At 34.7% G+C, this 17838-nt stretch overlaps 1 protein-coding gene across 2 annotated transcripts; it reads right to left on the minus strand.

Annotated features, from left to right (window-relative positions):
* Positions 1 to 2092: 2092 nt before the first annotated feature.
* Positions 2093 to 15559, minus strand: Tfam (transcription factor A, mitochondrial). Of its 2 annotated transcripts, XM_005334328.5 has the most exons (7): positions 15286 to 15559; positions 14507 to 14625; positions 12889 to 12959; positions 12385 to 12534; positions 11936 to 12031; positions 7890 to 7946; positions 2093 to 7243 (listed from the first exon to the last, which is right to left on the minus strand). In XM_005334328.5, exons 1-7 carry the CDS (start codon positions 15384 to 15386, stop codon positions 7097 to 7099), a joined length of 741 nt encoding a protein of 246 aa, XP_005334385.2. In that variant the 5' UTR covers positions 15387 to 15559; the 3' UTR covers positions 2093 to 7096. The 2 variants fall into 2 exon arrangements, with proteins under 2 accessions (XP_005334385.2, XP_077898021.1); XM_078041895.1 differs by lacking the exon at positions 7890 to 7946.
* Positions 15560 to 17838: the final 2279 nt, after the last annotated feature.

The raw sequence follows: 17838 nt of genomic DNA on the forward strand, positions 1-17838 counted from the left end.
TTTTTTCCCTGTTGTGTCAACAGTAGTTAAATAACTAAGGTGCAGGAATTTAACTGGCAGTGGATACTGAGATGCCAGTAGTTTTTCTAAGCTGGAATTTAAACCCTGATTATAAGGCAATATTTAGATAGGGGTAATGGAGAACTAAAAGTATAGAAATTTTCTGTTAATTTTGATGTTAATATCTGAAATTATGGCAGCTTAACATCAATTATTAATTGAACTAAATAATTTAGGTCGTTTCCCCAAAGATATCCTCTCACATTCCATTTGTACTTTTGCAGAGATCTTATTTGATACTTAAAATAAGAGCCTGAATAACAATGAATGGAAGACAAGAATGATAATCTTAACCAATATTATCATTGACAGTGTTATCTTGGATTCATAAATAAAGTGTTCCTCTTTTTATGGGAAATGGGAATGATTGTTGATTCTATTTTATTGCTGAGAGGTAAAAGTACAAAAAAATATACATGAATACAATAATTAGAGCTAGCCCTTGCTCTCTTAAAAAAAAAAAAAGTAGTGAGAAAAAAGTTTGAAGAGTGAAATTGTGCCCTACTTCCTCTTCTCCTTCCAAAATCTAATTAAAGTGACAAAAACAAGCAAAGTATAGCCGCACTAGAAAACAACAGTACCATCAATACAAAAGCAATTTCTAGGCATTTTAAGATATCAAGTAGGTAGGATTTCAGGTACCAGTGTAAACAAATCCCTAAGGTAAATGAAACAGAAACATGGAGGTCTCACCAATTCTGAGCGGGTTGGTAACAAAGATTAACCTTGAGGTACCTGGAGAAATATTGGAGGGTGCCTGGGACAGGAAAGAGATTGGTACCAATGTATATAGTTTGCTTTTCCCCAGTTAGCATTTTCTTTTAAACTGAGGAAAATTGTGATACGCTATTGCAGGATGGGGTTTTATTTTTTTTGAGCTAGGTGCTTAGATTCTCAGCCCTTGCCCAACAGAAACAACCCTGCAGATGCCTAGGCCAGAACTTGGAGGTTAGAACTAAAGCAGATCTTTTTTTTTTTTTAAAGTTCTCCGCATTAAATAATGTGCACACATGGCTCAAAATTGCTTGGTGGCCACCAAGTGCTGTTATCTCAGAGCTTCCCAACCTGGTAGTGGTGGCCGGTATTAAATTGGTAGGTAATGCAGAGGGCAATCTTAATACATTATTCAAGCTGCAAGGCTCTAAAAACCTGCAGGGACAACTATTAATAATTGTCCCTGGACAACAGGCAACCTAGGACATAAGATCTAGTTATATAGGTGGGCTTATTTATTCCTTGTAGCTCTGTGTGTAAATAAGCAGTTGCCCAGAGAGCCGAACCTCCCATTAGGAGTCTTTTCTGTTTATTCTAGTAAGCTTTGTGACTATTAGCATTTTTACATGTGCCATGATATATAAAAGTTTGACAAGTACTGTTTTTAGCTAAAATCTCAACTATTAATAATATATGATATACATATACATTTTGGAAAGAGATGTCACCTTTGTTGAATCCCTGATTTAAAACACCTATCAGTAGACTGCATATTGATATGAAGCATGGACTCAAGCTCAGGATGGTCTCCCCTTTATCCCATGTGTAGCCACACATGCATACTTTCTTTTCATAATCCCATGAAATATACATCAAGAGACTCTACATTAGACCCTAAAACAAGCCTACATAAATGCAAAATAATCACAAGAAAATTAAGAAATTCACAAATATTTGGAATTTAAACACTTCATTCCTAAATAACCAATATGTCAAATAAGACACAAGAGAAACATAAAATACATTAAAATGAATGAAAATGAAGGCAACATACCAAAATATGAGATACAGTTAAGCAATGCTTACCAGATATATATTTCTAATTCCTACAATATAAAAGATCACAAAATATATAACCCTAACCTTATACCTTACACAGCAAAAAAGAGCAAACTAAGCCCAAAGCAATTGAATGGAATTAACATTTAGAAAAGTGAATAAAATAAATAAGAGAAAAACCAAGAAATTGGCACACTAAGCTAAAAAAATTTCAAATTAACCAAATCAGAAACAAAAGAGGAAACATGACTACTGGATGTAAAGTACTATGAACATCTTTATGCCAATAAATCAGATAACATATGAAACGGGGAAATTTTAATGATACAATCTGCTGAAGTAATGGTATAGCTGTTAGGAAGGTGGACAAGGAAGCAAGGTGGAAGAACAGAGACATTACCTTTTTGAAAGTTGAAAATATTTTCTAAAGTGAATAGAATAAGAAAATGAAATCTAAATGTTAAAGTTATACAGGCTATGGAAAATCTAAAAATAAAGCTAAAAAAAATTTAGGAAAGTAATGTTTCAGTGATGAAAATTTTCAATACCTTTGAAGATAGTATACCTAAGTAATAAAGGTACATCACAACAAAGAAGACCCGAAGTCAGAAGTGGCTAGATTGTAAGGTTGGAAATAGGAATGGGAGAGCAGGAAATGAGATTTGCCTTTCTTCTGTGACCTTTGTGACCTGTCTTTATAGACTTATTTTTAAAGTTTTTAAGTAGAGAATTTAAATATCTCCACGTTTAGAGGAAAAGACAAGCATCATGAACAGAAGTTCCTAATCTCAGAACAGAATGCAAACTCCATTTGATGGGGCTTTAACCAGTATATACATATCTGAATGTCAGGTACTTTTTCCTTTGTTTTGTAGTGCTGAGAGTGAATTCAGGTCCTTGAACATGTGCGCATTCTTGGCAAGAGCTCTACCTCTAAGTACAACTCTAGCCCTTGAGTGTAATGTAGAAGTTCTTCAGATTTATTTTTTACAGATTTTGGAATGTGTGTGAATGTGTGTGTGTGTGTGTGTGTGTGTGTGTGTGTGTGTGTGTGTGAAGTGGGACCCAATTCTACAAAAATTCATTTTTATTTCATACATACCTTTGTACATATAGCCTGAAGGTAATTTTATACAGTATTTTAGTTCGATTGTTTCAACTATCACACAGTACTAGGTAGACTATTTTTCATTTGTGGTATCATGTCAGTGCTATTTCAGATTTTAGAGCATACTGGATTAGAGGATATTTGGGGTTCCCAAAATTCCCAGAAGGAATTTACAACTTCATCTCAAAAAAATCCATATATATTCATATATTTCTTTTTCTTAGATATCACATATATAAATCAGAAACCATTATACAAGGCTGACTTATATGATATTTAGGGTGATTTTAAATCTCTCTGGAATCCTTTTGGGGGGTTAATTTAAATATTTAGCTCCTTAGCCAACAAACATTCTGAAACATAACAAAAGAATGGTTGTTTTACACCAAATATATAACCAGGGCTTTAACTATCAAAAGTACCTCACTTGTGAACAATGTGAGAGACTGATGATCCTTGCTTTGTGAAGTTTTACTTTCAGTTTGGAAAGTTTTACAAATTTAAAGTAATATATTCATTTCCTTATTCTTTCTAGAAGCTTAATTAAAAAAAAAAAGGTTGGTGCTGGATACTATGAAGGAAGGAAAGTGGTTGGGAGAACAGGAAAAGTAAATTCTTACAGTAAACATCGGTACAACCAAGAGAAATGATGAATGTTATCACTTAATGATATAAAAACAATATTTTAATATAAACTGATGGTGATAAATTTTAGGTATAGCAAATGTGAGGAAAAAAATCAAAATTTTCTTGTTTCATTAAATCCACTCATAGTATAGTAATACCAGTTTTTATATTCAGAAATCTAAATACAAACTATTCAGAGTTAACTATAAAAAATAATATACACCTTGTTTTTTTTAAAAAAGGGGCATTTCCCCTAAAGTAGTTAGCCAAAAGCAAGAGCAAAATTACATGATTAAAACTGGCTGAAATTGCATACATTATTCAATAAACATCAGGGAAAAAAACCAACAACCTTCTCTCCCCTCATAAAAATTATTCAAAACACACTGCCACTCCAATGAACAAATGTATAAAAATCCGATTTATACAAAAGCATAAACATTGCTTCACTTTATTCTTCATCATTTTCCTTTCTAGCACTCATTAGCTCCTACAGCATCTACTTTGTTGGGCCAAATTAAGAAGTCTAAAAAGTGCTGGGCGCAGTGGTACACATCTGTAATCCCAGTGGCTTGGAAGGCTGAGACAGGAGGATCTCAAGTTCAAACCCAGCCTCAGCAACTTAATGAGACTTTGTCTCAAAATAAAAAGGGCTCAGAATGTGGCTCACTGTTTAAGCACCCCTGGGTTCACTACTTTGTACCAAAAAAAGAAAAGTGGAAAAAGTAAGACTTTGTATGAATAGTCACTGGTTATTGATGTTGAGTTATTGTTTATAAAAACTTATATATGGACGCCATGTGGTATATGGCATCCAGTCTTCCACATGTACTTACATTTATTAAGAAAGGCTAGGAAATAAGATTATTATATTATTTAAGGTATTAACAATGATCTTCTTTTACAAATAAAACCTGATTTATAAAGTGGCTTGTTCCAGTTATTTTCATTGTTCTACACCTTTTCTTCCATTATAAACTGTAAGTACTTGAGAAATTACAAAACACCTAACTTCCCAATAAATTTGGGAAGGTTTAATTTAAATGAATATAAAATAATTTATGAATTTAAATGGTAAGAGTTCAGGGGAAAGTTTCCTGCAGATTAATTACAAATGTTTTTATGTTACATTTATCCTGTAGATTTTACATAACTCATTTCTCTATTTCTCTTATTCTATAAAATTCACACTGACTCCCTGAGCTCATATGAAGCACAGAACAATGACTTACAATTTTCATTCTCCTAAAGATGGTATCTAATTAGTACTATTCTAGATGCCACAGGAAATTAGGGCTCAATTCTCTCCTAGAAATCTACTTGAGAAAGACTGATAAAGCACTAGCATACCTTGTCCTCTTTCCTCTTACCTCTAAACTACTCTGGCCTCAAATCTATGGAAGCTATTTTAGTAATGGCAGACTTTGTCCTATATTCAAATCCATAGGGAAAAGTTTGCAAATATCCATTTTTATACATTGAAAACTTATTTCCTCTGAAACTATATTTTAACCTTTAGTTCCTATCTTTGTCAAATTCAGTATATAAACAAGTTATTTTTGTGACATTTTACTTATTTTTCATTCATAATAAAAAAATCTCCAAAGTTACTGAACCTGGGGGCACATACATACCTATAATCCCACCAATTCAGGAGGCTGAGGCAGGAATATCATAAGTTTAATGCCAGCCTGGGCAACTTAGTAAGATACTGCCTCAACAATAAAAAATAAAAACGGCTGAGGATATAGCTCAGTGGTTGAGTGCCTTTGGGTTCAACACCAGTGAAGCAACCAAAACCAAAGCTAAAACCAATCTTCAAACTCTGAAAATCTAGAATCTACAATTCTTAAGGATTTTGAATAATATATAATGTACATATAAATTCTGACTTAGCCTATGTCTTTGAACTGATCTTGAAAGATGAATTATTCTGCCCAAAGAGGTGGTGATTTTGAAATTGTTTGCATGACCTGCCTAATAGAATAAAGAAATATTAAGTAACAATAATTCCCAACTACAGTGAGGTTTCTGTGATATTGCTTGCTAGAAATTTTCAAGGTACATTTTATTGAGCCATAGCAAATAATTTAAGAAACTCTTATTTCACATAAAATGGATCTTTTTCATTATACTGCAACATAATTTGAGACTGAAGATTACTTTCCTTGCTAACACAGAGGAGCAATTGTTTAGCTTCTATAGCTTATGTAGCTTTTTCTCTTAAGATAAGTGACAATTCTAAAACAAGAACATCTGAAGCAGCTGGAAAAAAAAAAATCCTAACATAATAATACATGTGAACTTTAGTCACACCGCACTATGCTATAAACCATGAGTTGGCAAATTTTATCCATAAAGGGCCAGACAGTACATTGGGTTTCCACGATACAGTCTTGGTAGCAACCATTAACTTTGTCATGGTAGCACAAAAGTAGTCATACATAATAAGGAGATGAACATGGCTGTGTTGCAATAAAACTGTGGACACTAAATTTCATATTAATTCACATTCATAGTCTTCTTTTTTAAAAACCATTTAAAATATAAATAAAATTCTTAATTCACAGACCATGAAAAGCAGGTAGGGGACTAGATTTGACTCATATACCATAGTTGGCTATCTTTTATAAAAATCTTTATATTTATACAAAATGCTTCAAATTCTTGACATTGGAATCTTGCATTTTTTAGATTTCTCATTTAAAAATCTGACCACCGACAAGTTTGTGTGTATGTGTGAATAAATATATTAACATGAAAGAGAAAAAATAAAATTCCCTACTTACAGAAACAAAAACTGTAAAATCAATGTTTCATTTTAAAATACATAATCCACAAACATATAAAATGAAAAATTATAATTTTTATTCTATGCGATATAAAATAATATGCATAGATTTGAGACATAATTTCTTAGTTTTTACTTTAGGTAAAAGAAACACAATGAAAAAAAGGTTTATAATTCTCTCAGTCCCTTTATAAAAATTTGCTGTTGAAACCAACTGTTACTTACATGTACAACCACCAACTCTGAATAAAATATGAATTATAGCTAGGAATTGGAATTTACCTAGATGAGCTCTAGCTGCTTTTTAAAAAATGCATAATTACCTCATAGAACACTATGTCATCTATAATATGTCCCAAATTTGAAAAGAAACTCCTGCTTCCATATAAGGAAACAATACTCTTTCCATAATTGTCTTCCAGTATTAAAAAACTTCACAGACTGATTTACCTTTATTAAAGGTAAAATGATCCACTGCTACATTTGTATGGATTATCTTGATTCTCAGTAGTTCTTAAACACAAAATAAAATTTTGCGTGAACTTTCATCTGTTTAGGTTTTCAAAATACTAATACAAAATGTATTCAACTAGCAGAAGTCCATGGGCTAAAGAAAAAGGAATTGAATATAAAATGTTCACCAACTTTATCCTTTCTAGTTTTACACAGCTTCAGGTTATTGAGACCTAATTGGTTGGTTGTGCCTAATCACCACGAACATAGCCCCATCTTTTATCTTAATACTCCCCAATGCCATCTTTTGTTTGGTTCTTCATTTTGCGACGTATAAGATCACTTCGTCCAACTTCAATCATTTGTTCTTCCCAAGATTTCATTTCGTTATCATAACGAATTTTATCATCTTTAGCAAGTTGAATATATACCTGAAAAAAAGGAAAATTGTTAAAATAATTTATTTAAAAATGAGCTATTAATTTCTGGACCATTTCCATATATACATAGAAATTGAACTGGGCACAGAGCCTATAATCCCAGAGACTTGGGAGTCTGAGGTAGGAGAACTGCAAATTCAAGCCCAGCATCAGCAATTTAGCAAGGCCCGAAGCAACTTAATGAGACTCAATCCCCAGCTACACCCGCCCCACCCCACACCCGAAAAGAAAGAAATTCTTTCACTATTCTATATGTAAAAAGGGGAAATGCAGAAGAAATGTTTTCATGAGATGTTAGATGAGAAAAAGGTTAAGAAAACTTTTACAAGTGTTAATGAAGTTTCTAAAATTTTGAGGACTGAGGTATGAAAGGTGGTAAAAGCAGGGTAGGACAACCATTGATTAATAGTGGATAATCTTAAGATTATAAGTAAACCTGTTTCAAATACCAGTTGTATTTGTAGTCAAAAACTACCAAGAAAAAAAGCTGAATTTGGTTTAATAATATGAAAATAAGTTTAAAATACTATTATTAGCAATATTGGGCTACTTTTATGTGAATACGAAGTCTTGACCTAATATATGCTCTCACAGATATTCTAATTAGACCCTAGAGACTAAAAACCATAATACTTACTTGCTTTTGAGAACTAGGCAGGTTTTTCCAAGTTTCATTTACATATTTCAGCTTTGCCTAAAAAAAATATATATTTAAGTAGCATACATATGGAGAAACTTCAGTGACGAAAGAAAAATCTATTCATTCCAACAACAAAAACTCAGGTGTCAATAATTATAGACAAAGCTATACCAGTTAACTTTGGTTTCTAAACAAAAACTAACAACTATTAAAATTTTCAAAAATGAACGGAATGAGAGTACTGTCTTTTTTTATTCAAAAATATTAATATCCAGGTATAACCTACATCTGTCATGGGCTAACTTCAAAGACTTGTTTTTATTTCTTCCCAGTAGATTTATGTTTTATTCTAAAATTTGTGCCTATATGGTTAAGTATAGTCACAGGAAGAATACAAGTCTACTTAGCTGAACTTAATTATGTGATCTAGAAAAAGTCATTTTACTTCCCTTAGCCTTGGTTCTCCATCTATAAAAATTAAAGGAAGAGAAAGACACTTACTTTTGTTCCCTCCTGCAACCCATTAAACTAAATTTTTAAACATAAATCTATATGAACAAAATTTACAAAAGTTGACAAATGCAAAATTTTGGAAACTGAAAAGCAGATGGAGAAGTGGCTTAACTGACCCAAGAAACTTAGCTGCCAAGGGCAATGGGAAAAACCTACACCCAACCTGATTTATAATGCAGAATTCCAAACAATTTGACAATTTGAGGACTGGTTGAAACACTGTTTAAAAAGAGGCTAAATCCTCACATCATGGCAGAATCTAGGGTATTCATTCTCGAGAGTAAAATAGAGTTACTCTGTGAAAACAAGGTATAGTTAAAAACAATAGCACCATGCAAAAACCAGAGATTGAGCAGGTGATGTAGCTCAGTAGAAAAGTGCTTTTCTAGCATGTGAGATCCTAGGTTTAATACCCTGCACCCATAAAACATACAAATACACATTTAAAAAGAGAAAGATAGATTAAATGAAAATGTATACAGTATCCCAAGGGGGACAAAAAGAAAAAAAAAAAGGCTAAAGGAAAACACAGTATAGAAAAGATAAGAAAACAGAGAATCAATTAAAAAAAAAAATGTTAGGGAGAGTCAGAACAAAGAAAAAGGGAGAAAAAGGAAGGCAGATCATACTCCAAGGACCAGCAATCAAAATGGTTTTACATTTCTTAAAAGCAATTCAACAAAATAGAAAAGAAAGGAGCAATACTTCTGAAAAATTTGAAGGATTGTGATTCACAAACAGAAATCCATGCCCAATCTAACATACATATATGAGGACAATGACATTTTTTACACAAGTAAACTTGAAAAATTAATCTCTCATGCACCCTTACTGGGGAAAATGTTATACGTGAAGCAGAATAAATTAAGACAACAATAGAAACAAATGCACCACAAGTATGATGTATGATAATAAAGGAAGAGCCCAGGATGTTAGCTGTATGAGTCATAGAAAACAACATTTGAACTGAAATAAACCAGAGGCTTCAGACTGAAACTGACTAAGTGTACTGAAAGCTAGTGAACACTGAAGTGTTTGGGGGCTGAATTATTGACAATTATCCCTCAAAATATGCAAACAAAACTGAAAGAGAGGAAAAGAAAAGATATAATCAAGTAACTTAAGGGGAAATAAGTTTTACAAGAAAGAAGAAATAATTTTAGCATATGGTACAGCTGAGCTGTGACTAGGACTCACATAATGATATAAATACACTTAATACTTGACTATATTACTATACTGGAAGGTGGAGAAAATGGAAATATGTGAAGAGTGGAATCAGATTTAAGTGTTTATCTGAGATAATGGAAGTAATGCTTAAAGTATAAGATAAATAATGTTTATAACTGAAAAAATTTAAGAACCTATGATAGATATTAAGGATGTATTTTTTTTTTAAATTTACATGACCAGGATCATCCCTGGACTGTTAAGATTGAATAGACCAATCCTTCTGTTTTTATTAAGTATTCCGCATATTTTTTTTTTAAAGAGAGAAAGAGAGAGAGAGAGAGAGAGAGAGAGAGAGAGAGAGAGAGAGAGAGAATTTTTTTAATATTTAGTTTTCAGCGGACACAACGTCTTTGTTTGTATGTGGTGCTGAGGATTGAACCCAGGCCGCACGCATGCCAGGCGAGCGCGCTACCGCTTAAGCCACATTCCCAGCCCGATATTAAGGGTGTTATTGAGAGATATGGAGTTAAAGATCAGCTAAAACAGTGGAATGTTCTTCTGGAGTAAAGAATGTAAAAGGGCAGTGAAAACTGCTTTTTCATATCAAACCTAAAAGAATATTTTGACTCTATGAGGATATATAACCAATATTTTTTAAATAAATAAAAATGATACAGTCAAGTTATATTCAATTTCCAGGAATAAGGCCCAGGAATTAATTTTCCTAGGTGAGACCAAGGCATAGTCAGAATTAAGAAGCACTAATTTGGAAGGATTGTCCAGCATATAAAGCAAAACAGTATAGAAAAGATAATAAAATTACAGAACAAGTTCAGAAGATCTATATTCAAAAAAATAAGTGTTATGGAGACAGAGATATTGATAAGAAAACTATGGAGATACTGATAAGAAAACAAACCCAAGGTAAGTTAATGACTGAGCCAAGTTCCAATTAAAAAAATATGGGGCTGGGGATGTGGTTCAAGCGGTAGCGCGCTCGCCTGGCATGCGTGCGGCCTGGGTTCCATCCTCAGCACCACATACAAACAAAGATGTTGTGTCCGCCAAATACTAAAAAAATAAATAAATAAATATTAAAATTCTCTCTCTCTTCCTCTCTCTTTAAAAAAAAAAAAAAAAAGATAAGCTAGTATTTCAGTCATGTAGAGCCATAGAAATTCAATTTAAAATCCCAAAGGAAATAATTAAGTCAAAGTATACAGCCAGGAAAGACTGAGCAACATATATACATTATTTAAGCATATGATAAACATAGGTAGAGTACCAAAACTTTCATTTCCAATGGACAAGGATCATAGATCTTAAACATTAACTTTTTATAAAGCCATATTATATAAGGAAAAATACAATTGCCCCTTTGGAGCTCCTAAGAAGGAAAAAATGAAAAGACTAAGCCCCAGCAGTGACTGACAAGCTGTTTTTTTTTTTTTTTTTTTGACACATTCATATGATGACATTCACATGTATAACACATTCCCATGGGCATAACCAAAATTTTATTAAAGGATGTAATATGAAGCAATAGGTTATACTTAATTCCAAGAATAAAACATTATGGCTCTACTCTCATTCTTTCCAGTGTTCATAAAACAGTTGAGAACCATTGGGCTAGAAAAGTCTCCACAAGAACATTAACAACTCATTTATAAATATGAAAATTCTGCTTTTTAAATTTAAAAAGTTGGCAAGGTGTGAATGTATTGGCAACTACATTTTCGGGTTAACTATATGTGGTAAGAAAAAAGATTTTTCTTTTCTTTCTCCCTGTTCCCTACTCCGAAGCACTGGGACTGAACTCAGGGCAATGCATGACAGACAAGCACTCTATTACCACTGAGCTACCCACAGCTTCAAAGATTTTTCTTTAAGAGATCCAGTAAAGAGGACCTTTTCAAAAGAGCTTAACTGAGGGGCTGGAGTTGTACCTCAGTGGTAGAATGCTTGCCTAGCAAGAGTGAGGCACTGGGTTAGATCTTCAGCACCACAGAAAAATAATAAATAAATAAAATAATATTTTAAATATATAATATATAAATATATATAATATTATATATAATATAATATATATTATATATATATATATATATATATATATATAATAGCTTAATTGTGCCAGTGTGGTGGCACATGGAAAAAAAAAAAAAGTCCTGGGTATGTGGCTCAGTGGTAAAGCACCCCTGGGTTCAATCCCTAGTATGGAAAAAAAGTAAAAATAAGAAAAGCTTAATTTCTGTAACTTACTAATTCCCTTTACCACCTGATATGATACCCTTGAATTTCCTAAGTAATTTTTAAATTAAAATAAAAATCTAAGAAAAAAATGCAGTTCAGTTTACCTGTGATGAACCATCCTTAACTTCTTGGAAGCTTTCAGATACAAAAATGTTATAAGCTGAGCGAGGTCTTTTTGGTTTTCCAAGCATTGTTAACTCCTGAATAAAAAATAGAGGGGAGGGTCAGGTATAAGTTTTAACCTCTATAAGACTTAATTTTACTTATAGAAACCATTCATTACTACGTATTACAATTAAAATGTCATAGTTTTATATAAAGTATGTGATTATTACATCTTGTCAGAATTTGTTGATGGCACTACATTTTAAAAATTGTAATAGATTTTATGAATTATTTTCCAAAGATATTTCCTTTACATTTTATTTTCATGGTCTCTACAGACTGAATAACTGAGCATATAAATAAGAAACCTTTTTAAAGGATATAACAATCCCAGTTACGTACATTTCAACTCTTTTTTTCAAAAGAAGAGTATTTCAGCGATACTCACTCTTTTTTTTATTAAAGCTTTCTTTTTTAAACGTTTTTGCATGATTTCTTTTTCCAAAGATATCATTTGACTTGGAGTTAGCTGTTCCTGAATTCTGTTTACCTCTTCTTTGTATGCTTGCCAGTCTGCCTTATAAGCATCTTCATACATCTATAAGTTAAAAAAAAAAAGTCAACAAACTATTGTTGGCAAATTCAACATAGCACATCTGCCAGAGAAAGAAAATCACATGACTTCAGATGAAGACAGACTGAATAGTGGGAGAATAATGTGTTCTGAGATGTCGTTTTCATATACTTGCTAAACAAGGTAAGAGCATATTGCCAATCTTTACCTTCATTCCTATACATCGATACTCTCATCGTTTATGTATATCAGAAGGTATAAAGTGCCTTTGTTGACAGTGTTTAAAAAAATGTGAGCCATCTGGTCCTCTAAATAACATGACAATTGTTCCCAGTTGTAGAATAAACGGCCAACAATGTTGAAAACCTATGTGCTTACTTTTTTCTGTGATTCAGGAAGTTCCCTCCAAAGCTCAGCAATTCTTCTAATTAGTTCTGATATTTTCATATCTATGAATTGGAATAAAATGAAATAAGATGTCACAGTTTTATATCTCAGGATTTCTTTCTTTCTTTTGGTATTGGAGATTGAACCCAGGACCTCACAAGCTACTACTGAGCTATACCTTTAGTCCTTTTGTTTTTGTAATTTTATTTTGAGACAGGGTCTCATTAAAATATCCAAACTGGCCTCAAACTTATATTCCTCCTCCCTTAGCCTCCCTAGCACTTGGGATTACAGGCATGAGCCACCATACCTGGTTCTTGGGATAAATTTCTAGACTTCTAGGAAAATAGACTCTTTTAGCACTAAAAATCAACTTTTCAGACACAGCTATACCATACTTAATAACAAGATTTAACTTTTCTTATCCAACAAATTTAATGTAAATAATCTAAAACTTTATATGACATTAATGTCTATTCTTTAAAACTAAATAGATTTGGGCTGAGGCTATAGCTCAGTGACAGAGAGCTTGCCTAGCATGTGTGAAGCACTGGGTTCGATTCTTAGCACCACATAAAAATAAACAAATAAAGGCATTCTGTCCATCTACAATTACAAAAAATAAAATAAAACAAAAAACAAAAACCTAAATAAGACTTTAAAAATAAAGAACAGATCACCAAAAACAGTCCTTAAAAACTGACTACTTTCAAGTAGCTGGGTAATCAACTGCTTCAAGTGTTTTACTTTCATTATATTTCAATCAAGTCTTTCAGGAATTACTAAGTTCATAAAACCTGATCAAAACACAAAATATAGTCTTAATTCATAACACATCTTGTACTTCAATTACAGAAATATCATTTGAAAGAAAAGTATTCTAAAATTAATACATGATTCTTCATTTCCATCCTTGTCTTAACCGGAATGATGGGGAGCAACTGAATTAACAACTACCTGTTAGTCTCAAGTCTATAATGTGTTATTATTGTTCTTCTGATTTTCACAGGTGACCTTGTGAGGTACTAAATGTAAAAGGGCTTTAAAAATCATAAGCAAAAATTAGTTATTATTAATTTAGCCTATAGCTTTATAAAACCCCAAATGATAGACACTACAGCTTTTCTAAGGAGTTAACAGATCTCCTATTTGGGTATCTTTTTTCAGGAACTCAGAATTGAAAATGTTTTTGAAATTTGCAATAATTTGCATACAGCTTTACAAATTACAGAACAGTTCTATATAAATTATTTCATTGCAACTGTACGAATACCCTAAAGAAGAATAAGCAGACAACTAAGCAAGAGATAACCTGATTTGTCTGTGACCATGTAAGCCAACCACAACAGGCCCCAAACTGAGTTTTTGCATCCTCTTGTTTGGGTGTTTTCCACACTACAGGTTATTTTAAAAACATTTTTCATTAGTTCCCTTTTATATTTAAAGCATTTCTATTTGATATAAAATTACATCTCCTATTTTAGAGATCCAATAAAATAATTGTTCCAGTAGTCACTAAATGCTTTGGTAGTACAAATCAGGTTTGCAATGTAACTCTTAGTGGCCTTTTTTATTACATAATAAGAATACAAACCCCCAAATTCCTTACCTGGGTTCTGAGCTTTAAATATGGGTAGCTGTTCCTTAGAAAATCGAAGGTATGAACTCATAGGTTTCTTAGGATAACTACCCAAGGTGGATGAAAACCACTTCGGAAAATACACGAAACTACACATAAGTAAAAGAAAATAAATAACCATGTCAGGTATTTAATTGCCAATATTCATAGGTACATGAGCACAGATTCCAAATAAGATGTCATCGAGATGCTATATATCAGACACCTTCAACAACAATGCTACTGACTTCTTTATCTTTTGGGGTTGCTTGTGGTATTCAAGATTAAATCCAGGGCCTTGTGCGGACGGGGCGAGAGGTGCACCACCAAACTGCACCCCTATCCCTAAGAAATGATTAGAAACCCTGCTCTAGACAAGGGTAAGGGCCCGGGGGCTTAGGTCTAAAAGCTGCTACCTTGTAGAATGGAGAGAGCATCTATACTCCAGCTCCTGGACTCACCTTCCCCCTGCCTAGATGCTGGCGAGAGATTCTGGGGGACAGGTGCTCTATCAGAGGACAGGTGCTCTAAGGTTGGCCGACAGGTCGGAGTGGGAGGAGTGGGGGAAGGGGCAGGGAGGGGAGGGGAGCAGGAAGCAAGGTACGAGGTACTAAAGATATAAGGCTTACTGGCAAAGCCACAGTAGATTTGGCAAGGTCGAGACTGAATCACAGGGCCAGCTTGGCTCTGGCCTCCAAAGAGGCAGAAAGTGTTTAATTTCCAGCCCCGAGACGTTCTGGGCCCCGCCAAGTGCGGGAGCGCGGTCTTACCTGAAGGGTGAGCGTAGACGATTTCCACAGCCGGAGCACAACTCCATTCCAGACTTTCCCAGGTCCCTCAGCACGCCCCACACTCCCCGGAGCAGCGCCATGGCGGCGGTGAGGGCCGACAAGGCAGTGGCCGGGCCCAAATCCCCGAGGACCTTTCTCACAAAAATCTAACGGCCTCAACAATGACAACTCGCTGCGAGTGGCCCGACTGGATTTGTTATCATGCCCGCCACTCGCGAGGCACTATGGGAAGTCAGTGAACATCCGGCCGGGACTTAGGGGGCGGGACGGGGCTGATCTGGCGCCGGCGCCGGAGGGAGTCCCCCCCGGTAGGCGTGGCCAAGGGAAGGAGGAGGAGCGTCGGGGCTGTGAAGAGAAACTGCGGACCTCTAGCCTGCGGAGGGCCGGGGCCTCGAGGGGGCGCTGCTGAGCCGCCGCTGCCCCGGGCCGCCCCCCGCAGTTGGTTGCAATGCGGGGCCTGGGAGTTGGCGGAGGGACAGCGGTGGCCTCGCCCCTAACAAGCAACCGCAAGCGTCGGACAGTGACGGCCTAGGGGCTGGCTGTACGTAACAGATAGTCTTACAGAGAGGGTACCCGACAGCTGTGCAACCCGTTGCTCTGGCTGCTGTGCCCCTCGGTTCAAGCCCAGAAACGGTTCCAGGAGACTAGGGGATCAGTAAACCTATAAATGCAGATTTCCGAGACTTGCTGCAAAGCTTAAGTCGGTCTGTCTTTGTGGGGGCTCTAGAATCTGCGTTTTAAGCGAATTCCGCTAAGTCTAACAAGTTCTAATGTCAGTGGTCTTGGGACTACATTTAATGCAAACTGGATTTCGGCTTCCATCTGCTGCACAGTCTTGACTTGTAGCCCTGCTTAATTTGAGCAGAGGAGACTTTTTCACAGATGTCATTTCTAGTTTCAGCATTAACATTAATGCATCAACGTCTTGTCCTGGGAAAGTCGTATTCCCTTGCCAAGATTTATTTTCTGCCTCTGCAAATGAAGATGGGCTCTAGGTGAGTTTTCCCAACGAAAGCCCCGAGAACGTGTGACAATTACACCTTGAGATAGTGATTGATGTCACGTACAATTTTTGGTTTGTATTGTAGAAATACCATTTCCTGTATACGAAATGGCCTGAGAAAGATAAGGAAAATCTAGATATCTAAGAGCCCTTCCACCATTTAAATGCTGTTATTTAAAAAGATAAAACACTTCTTGAGACAGCTTGTGTTCTATTGAATAGTTGTTTTGTAAAAAAAAAAAAAAAAAAAAAAATTACGGTAATATTGAGTGGAGTATTGCCTTCCTGTTGCTTCAACATTGGCACTTTGGAGCTACAGAAGACTAAGCCCACTTCTTCTTTTAAGTGGTAAACAATTATCACCACTTCCCTTTTCATAAACTCTCAGGGTTGAAAGGGATCTTCCAGGTCACCTATTCAAACCTTCCCTTCTGTCACAGAAGCAACAAGTTTTGTTCTGATTTTGGTCCGTTTTTTGTTTTTGTTGTTGTTGTTGTTTTCTTCTTCTGAGTATATAGTATTATAAGGCCCCAAACAGTCGAAAGACACAAAATTTCCCCAAAAAGTTTAGTTGCAAAGGCAAAGAAGTAGACAGCACAGTGTTCTAAGAAGAAAGTGAGATAGAATTCCTTATACTTACATTCAAAATGATTGCTAAAATGATATTTCCTTTCTATTTTTCTAGAATGTTTTCATTCTATCAGCTGTTTGATATAAAGTTAAACTTCTCTTGGATAATTAAAAAATATTTTTGTTTTCAAGTGTTACTTTGAAAAATTTGCTGCAAAGTTCTTATAAATCAAAATGATCATCTTTGTTTTCATCAGACACCAATCATTACAATGCAGTGATAATTTCAAGTGCAACATTTACAAAGAAACATAACTGTACCTACTTAAACTGCCCTCCAACAAAAGGACACACGGTTTTGTTTACATTTGCTTTATAAAACAAAGACTTATGGCAGCCCTTTTATAGAGTTCTGTCCTATACTTTGTTCTTTGTGCATGGTGGTGCACACCTGTAATCCCAGTGGCTCCAGAGCCTGAGGCAGGAAGACTGCAATTGTCAGTTATATCCATTGGTCTCCCCATATTTTATATTGAATCCAGACCTTGCCTTTCAGTTTCATATCTGTATGTCCACTGTCTTCTGGACATCTTCACCATTGCTTCTGATAGGTACCCATTTCAACATTCCCTGAACAAAATTCACTCTTCCTGTCTTGAACTCTTTCTCTTAGTAAGAGGTGCCAGTTTCCTATTCAATCATCCAAGTCAATAACTTGATAAAACATTTTAAAATCTCCCCATTGACACTCTTCTCCCATTAATCGAGTATGAGTATTGCTCCATCTACATTATTCATCCTTTTAGTCACCATGGGTGACATAAAACTATCAACTAGAAGTCACTGAATCTAAAATCGAGAAGAAATGAGAATAATTAGGTCTTCAAGCCAATACAGTTGCCTCCTGTCAGGTTCATAATGGTTCATACTCTGACATCTTTTCTCAAACTTCGACAGTA

Source organism: Ictidomys tridecemlineatus, chromosome 1 (assembly GCF_052094955.1).
Source record: "Ictidomys tridecemlineatus isolate mIctTri1 chromosome 1, mIctTri1.hap1, whole genome shotgun sequence".
NCBI classification, from domain to species: Eukaryota; Metazoa; Chordata; class Mammalia; order Rodentia; family Sciuridae; genus Ictidomys; species Ictidomys tridecemlineatus.